The sequence below is a fragment of the Phaethon lepturus genome, unplaced genomic scaffold (assembly GCF_000687285.1).
Source record: "Phaethon lepturus isolate BGI_N335 unplaced genomic scaffold, ASM68728v1 Scaffold34345, whole genome shotgun sequence".
Taxonomy (NCBI): domain Eukaryota; kingdom Metazoa; phylum Chordata; class Aves; order Phaethontiformes; family Phaethontidae; genus Phaethon; species Phaethon lepturus.
In genome coordinates, this window is record NW_010541882.1 from 1 (window position 1) to 6635 (window position 6635).

The 6635-nt window shown below is 37.0% G+C and overlaps 1 protein-coding gene across 1 annotated transcript; it reads right to left on the minus strand.

Moving 5' to 3' along the window:
- Positions 1-316: 316 nt before the first annotated feature.
- STARD3NL (STARD3 N-terminal like) lies at positions 317-5965 on the minus strand. The gene is made up of 3 exons (XM_010287868.1): positions 5668-5965; positions 2783-2860; positions 317-768 (listed from the first exon to the last, which is right to left on the minus strand). Exons 1-3 carry the CDS (start codon positions 5890-5892, stop codon positions 670-672), a joined length of 402 nt encoding a protein of 133 aa, XP_010286170.1. The 5' UTR covers positions 5893-5965; the 3' UTR covers positions 317-669.
- Between the last annotated feature and the right edge of the window lie 670 nt (positions 5966-6635).

The window sequence follows — 6635 nt, forward strand, 5'->3', positions numbered from 1 at the left end:
GGGAAATCTAAGTTTTACAATGTACTAAGCCAGCAATGTGCCTATTGCATTACAATCTATAGCATTAACTGGTGGAAGTATGAATTTGTCATCAAGTTTTGCATTCTTGCTCATCCACACAGTACAGCTGCATTAAAAATCTTTGCTCCAATGCACTGAAAATTTATCATTTCCTACAGTTCTCAAGAATTGCCTTTCTAAGAAAGGATGCATATTCAACATTTGGTCTTGGAGCATGAAGCAACACAGGTGCTAGTTCTCAATGGCTGGCACCTAAAAGTTTAGAAAGCTAAGAATGTGGGAGTTAGTGGACAGCTGGATCTCTGGTAAAATAACACCAAGTCTGCTTTCTGAAATACAGTTCACTATTTCATGTGCAAATATATTTAAAACATTAATTAACAAGTCAGACGTAACAAGCAGTTACGACTAGCCATCCATACTGGATTCAAAATAAGTCTTCAATTTGTGTTAACATGATAGTGTAAGGACCACACCCAATGTGCTATTAAATTCTTGCTTTAGGCTGCAAATCGTCCAGAACAGAAGTTTTTAATCTGTTACTGTACAGCAAATTTTAATATATAGCATCAAGATGATTCTTAACATACAAGCGTTAAGAGGCATCTAAAAATTTTGTCTGTTTGACCCATTCTAGTTAAAACTCCATTATGCTTGGCTACTACTCACAGCTATTGCCCACCAATGGCGCAGTCTGCACATTGCATATGCAAGTATTAACACCTTAAATCGAAAGACTGCCAGTAGCTATAGAGAAAGGAAAAAAATATTTGTTGGTTAATTCAGAACACAGAAGAACCACAAGATTCTCAGCTCACTGAAAATACTGCTTACAAAACAACTTAAAACAGGGCAATCTAAGTTCTGTTATTGAGAAACAAATTTGAATGTGTACTATAAAACAGAAATAGAACATAATTTCCCATTTGTAAAGCAAATGGCAACACTCACATGCCTACACAGGCTCAAATATGCAAGCATGTGCATCTATATTTATTCTATAAATAAGTTACATAAAAAAGCTACACAAAGTATGTTCACGATCATTTTACCTGACTGGAATCTAAGCAGTTAAATCTAGACACAGTTAATCCAGCAAATACTTTGAGCATCACTGTGCATCCCCACTAATCTTAGCGGTGTGCTCCTGCACAAGAATATGATTAAAAACTGTACAGACCTCACAAATGCAACCGGAAACTGGGAATAATTTTTTAAAACAATTTTCTACTTACAGAATTTTTAGTATTTATTGAAATATCAATGTTGCAGCAATCAATTATTCTTTATGGACGATGCCTGCAGAAGCAAACCATTCTAAATATTTTGCAGTAAAGAAAGAAAATTTCCCTAGAAACAGGTTTCCCTATTTGAAAATGAAATCAATTGCAGACAGACAAGATTCTGAATCGGGGACCCTAACCCTCAATTTCCCTGTTTATTCTTTGATATTAGATTGCCTCCAACTTGTTTTCAAAGATGTGCTCAGAATCTAAAAAATGTGAAACAAACACATAGAAATGAAGAGAAATCAAGGACAGACATGGCCAGAGGTACAATGAACCCATTTAATCTTATGCAAATCCATGTTTCAGTGATGTGTAGTACAAACAGAAGAAATCCTGTATAAGCCCACAAATCATTTTGCAGAATTCAATGACCTAGTCCCTTCCCAGGGAATAAAAGTCTATTATTTTGCATTAGATGTTTTTAACCCTTGGTTCAACTACAGGGCAAAATAATTTCCAGAGCATTGACATTTACAGGTAACATTTTTTGCTTTCTGCACTAAGGTATATAGTGGAGAACCTGCCAGCAAAATAATGATGAGAGAGACGGGGAGAAGTAGCATAGTTTGCTAGCTTACAAAATTTTTGTATCCAGTATCTCATTCCATTTGACAGAGCAAATGGTGCAATGCAGAAACAAGTACGGGTTTTGATACCAGTTTCAAAGAGAGATTCTGGATATAGTCACAATTATGAAATGACTGATACCAAGCCAACTGCCAGGCAAACAAGACCTGGAAGAATTAATGATCTTGCAAAAATATGGAGCCCTTTAGAAGAACTGTAAAGAAGCAGTTTTTACTTAGACATCAGTAACTTTTGGTCCACGCAGTGCAAAATGCATTGCAACTACAGAGCTACAGCCTTGCTGAAAGACAAGTTTCCTAATGCAGTAGAGCTCTTCCCATGTACGTAAGGTGCTTATATGTAGTAAAGGAGAATCATACTTCATCTGTTTTTAGCACAATGCTAAAAAAACCCTGTTTAAGTCAAAACATAGATACCTGAAAAAACCTGACCTACACAGGCCAACCTGGGAACAAGTCTTTCCTCACTGCAACTGACTTATTTCTGTGGGAGGACAAAAACATCAATTTAAACAAAATTATTTTACAGTTGGAAAACTATTGGTCTTGTCCTCTTAATGAATTGTCTTTATGTTACATCAGTCTCACATGCTTGGCTGAGTTTTCATCAGCTCCCCCACCACCATCCCTGCCAAGCAGAAGATGCAATTTAAGTGTACCCAAGCATCTCCATCCACAGGCTTCACAAGCCTGCTGCCGCAGCAACCCCTAGATTTTGCAAGGCAACTGCTAGATAGGTGAAATTTGACACAAGTCCTTCTGGTTTAAATCATCAAGAAAAGGTCAACCCTTTCACAGGACTCAAAACTATGGAACGTCTGTGGAAGGAGCAACGTGGAAAAACTATAATTTTGTTGCTGCTTTTTTTTTTTAAAGAACACTTACAAATATATCAAAATATGAAGAAGAGTAGTCATACTGTAGGACTTCTTTCTCTAAGGTAGTCTCAATGCCTCCTTTTACCTACAAAGAAACAACACCACACACAGCTTTAGAACAGAAGTTACTGAAGCCAAAACACATACAAATCTGAAGGGTGAAATTAATAGTTCCCCACTGATGTACAAAAAGGTCATTAAAGTAAGTACAGAGGACATACACGCTAAGAATGTCAATTTCAAGATTACTGTCCTTTGTTTTTCATTGTTATACACAATTTTCAAAGTGAAAACATTTAGGATTATCACCTGGCCTATGCAAGCTACATTTCAGACTGTCTCAAAATAAAAGCAAACAAATTGTTGAGGGAAAAAGAAATGATTAAATGTAATGTCTGTTACACAAATTCAGAGCATTTTATGTCTCAGAAGGAGGATCAAAAGAGCTGATCAAAAGGCCACCCAAAACCTAGCTCTAGTTAGTCACATATTAGCAAATAGGAAACAAAACAGCAACTGAATTCATACTCCACATCTTTTCCTTATCAGCATACATACTATTTAAGAGACCTGAGCAAAAACACCCCACTGTAAAACACACAGAAGCTGCAACTATTGGACCATTCTCCCACAAATAACTAATGCCCAATTTTAACCCTTCCAGTTGCCTGAGGGGATTAAAAATTATATCTTCCTTAGCCACTGTGTTTCTTTCCAGTGGAAGGACTCATCACTTTCCTGTTCAAATTGGGTTAGTAAGAAAATCATTTAGGATGTATTGGGTTAGAGTGAGAGGAATATATATCTTAGCTGGGAGCGAAAAACCTTAGTGTCTATAGCCTATTGTTTTTAATTTTAAATTCAATAATTGAGCACTGCATGGAAGTTATGTAAAGCACTGGAAAACAACACCAACAGAAGGCTTTAATATGGACTTTGACTATTGTCATCCTTTTCAGGAAAGCAGGTACCCAAAGCATGCCAACAACATATGCTCACTATCTCAAAGCTAGTCTAGTGTCTAGAGTTTGGAAGTCTAGATACTTCCAAACATTCTCCAACTATACTGCTGGACAGTGTTCTCCTGAGACTAGTCACTCCAACCCCAAATTTCTTCTATTTCTTCTCCTCTCCCTCCCCTCCATGGCTACCTGACAAATAACTTTCTAAATATAGCTTCCCCTTGGTTGCTCTGTACTACATCAGGTGTGATCATCTGTTTCCAGTATAAATAAGGAAGATCAACTTCCTCCCTGCCAAGTTGTTCACTGCATGTCTGCCTGAGCACCATGGTAACGTCAGGATGAACAGAGAACCATGACAGCCTTGATTTAGGGTTTGCTCAAACTGCCATGGAGCTACTCCCTGACGTGTTTAAAAATAAATTATGCCTAAGCACACTGGATAACGGCAACAAAGGGAAAACAATACTTAAAGGAACTCCAGCAGCAATTCTGAAATCCCATTACTTATGTACCAGTGACGGACAGTCCTAACACAGTGCTCTTTGACTTCCCAGCAAACAAAACTTAATTTAAAAAACAGAATAAAAAACCTAACCATGTGTCAGATCCCAGATATCAAATGATGGCCTCTAATATTATGACCTCTGAAGACAAAAAACTGTTTTTCATTCTTGCCAACATTTGGCAGTACAGGACTCTGGTTCATAATGTGTTCTCCTTAAAACAAAGCTTTTCACACAGAAAACTTCTAGGATCTTGAGGTCCCTTAATGCTGCAGCATTCAAAATGAAATGCCATGAGTTGGTAGCATTTTCTATACACAGTCTTAAATATTCTGAGCGCCCTAATATGAAAAATCTGTACTCTGAGTCCCCGACAAGAGATACAAACCCAGATTCCGCTACTCTTAGTTGAACATGCTGTCAAGAAACTGGCCTAAAAAAAGAAATGCATCAGAACACTATGCTCCTTTTCTGAGATGAGCCAACTTTACGCACTGGATACAACAGTCTTTCCACCTAGAGACACAAGCATCCAGGCAAACAAAATCTGCTTTCTCAAATTAAATCATAAAGTATATTTTTCACTATATCAATGAACTACTTGAACAGTCAGCTCCTGAAACTTCATAATGTCAGATCAATAACCAAGGTTATTTATCTTGTAAAGGAATGCTGACAAAAAAATGTTTACTCAAGATCTTTCTTGTCTAGAAAAGGGATCCCTCCCCTTTTTCCTGTGTGTCCTTTTTTAAATGCATATTTTAGAATACAGCTTAAAACCCAGTTCAAGAACCAGGATGCTACTTATGAAATATTAACACATCAGCTATGCTATTGCTTTCTGGAAATTTCAGAACTGCCTGAACAATTTCCAAATTACAAATGGTGGAGTTAAAAGGTGGTAACTGTGGGAGTTTATGTTGTTTAAATGCACCCTGCCATACACAATGTATAGCATACTGTTTGTCTCAAAGAAAATACACCACAGCAAAAGAAAAGTTTTGACCATTGGAAATCTTTCCAGGGACTAACACCTCAGTGAAATATCTCTGACTTTGAGTTACTCAGAAGGTAAACTCTCAAATCTTATTAAAATTTACACTTCTTGCCAAATTCAAAGATGTACAGTAGCATTTTTGTTTACTTGCTGCCTGAAAAGTTCACTGGATTTCCAATGGTTTCTTCAACATGGTTCACAGACTACAGGAACGTCTAAAGGTTTAATGATAAGAAGATAATAAACCACGTATCCTAATGACTAAAAGTAGATACTATGTCCATGAAAGCTTAAAAGTAAAAACCCACTTTTATTTAAATAGATACAAATAGCATATAATTTGGGATAGAAAAGAGCAACTTATTAACCATTCCTGAAGTGAATAAATAAATTAATAAAATCTAAGGGTACTAAAAAGGCAACTCACATTTAATTCTATTATCCACAGCAAGGTTATGAATAAGAGATCAAATGTAACAAACAAACAGAAAGTCCTTCTGACATCTGATATGCCTTTCTTCTCTCTGCCTTCGTATGACTCAATCCTTGCCACCAGCTGCGCTGGGTTGATGGAGTGGACATCCCGCAAGGAAGGACAGGATTCCACACTGCTGCTGTGAGCATTTTCTGCATCACCTGGCACCCGATTCATCCTGGGTTTGCTTAGAGTGGTCTTCTTCCAGTTTCACCATCACTAGAAGGCTGATCCATATAGGAAGAATTTCTAAACAAACAAAACCAAAACACATTAGTCACCAAAACCCCAGAATTTCAGTAGGTAATTTCATCTTACCATGTAAGTTCTCTTTTTGCTAAACTGACAACTAAAAGAGTTTGGCAAGTAGGCTCTAAAAATTGTTTCTAAAATGTGATACATCTAGGCTCTCTTAATCTCTTGGAGGATTTGTGAAACAAAGAGAATGAATGTTCAGTTAGACCAGAAGGAATGAGGAAGCACTGTATAGATTGAGAAGGCTCCATTCTCCACGTTGTTAGAGTGAGATCATTAAACAGGAATGAATATAAAGCATAATGCGTGCATCTTTAAGGTTTCTGATTCTGATTTAAATGGTCTCAACAGGAAGCCAACTTAAAGGAGGTTTCACATACAATTCCTGAAAAATGGTAGTGTTAGCTACCAGCACATGCAGAGCTGACACAACCAAAAGATTAAAAACCCATTAAAACCCCCTGAATACTGTAGTAATCATTCTATAAAGCAAATAGACTGCTATTTGCTCGATAAATTCAGCTGCTATGACAACTTACATTGCCAGACAGGGCTCTGAAAAAACTGTATGCAACCCAGTGGTTAAAGGTAATGCAATTACCCTAAGTCTCTTCTGACTATAAGGCTTTAGAAAATGTTCAGGTTAAGTTTCTTATAAAACTGGA

Excerpts from the sequence above, each read along its gene's own strand:
- STARD3NL (XM_010287868.1), bottom strand. The coding sequence starts at position 5,892 with ATGAATCGGGTGCCAGGTGATGCAGAAAATGCTCACAGCAGCAGTGTG. Across the intron at positions 2,861-5,667 it reads TGTGGATAATAGAATTAAAT|GTAAAAGGAGGCATTGAGAC; the intron begins GTGAGTTGCCTT and ends GTTTCTTTGTAG. Across the intron at positions 769-2,782 it reads CTTCATATTTTGATATATTT|CTACTGGCAGTCTTTCGATT; the intron begins GTAAGTGTTCTT and ends CTTTCTCTATAG.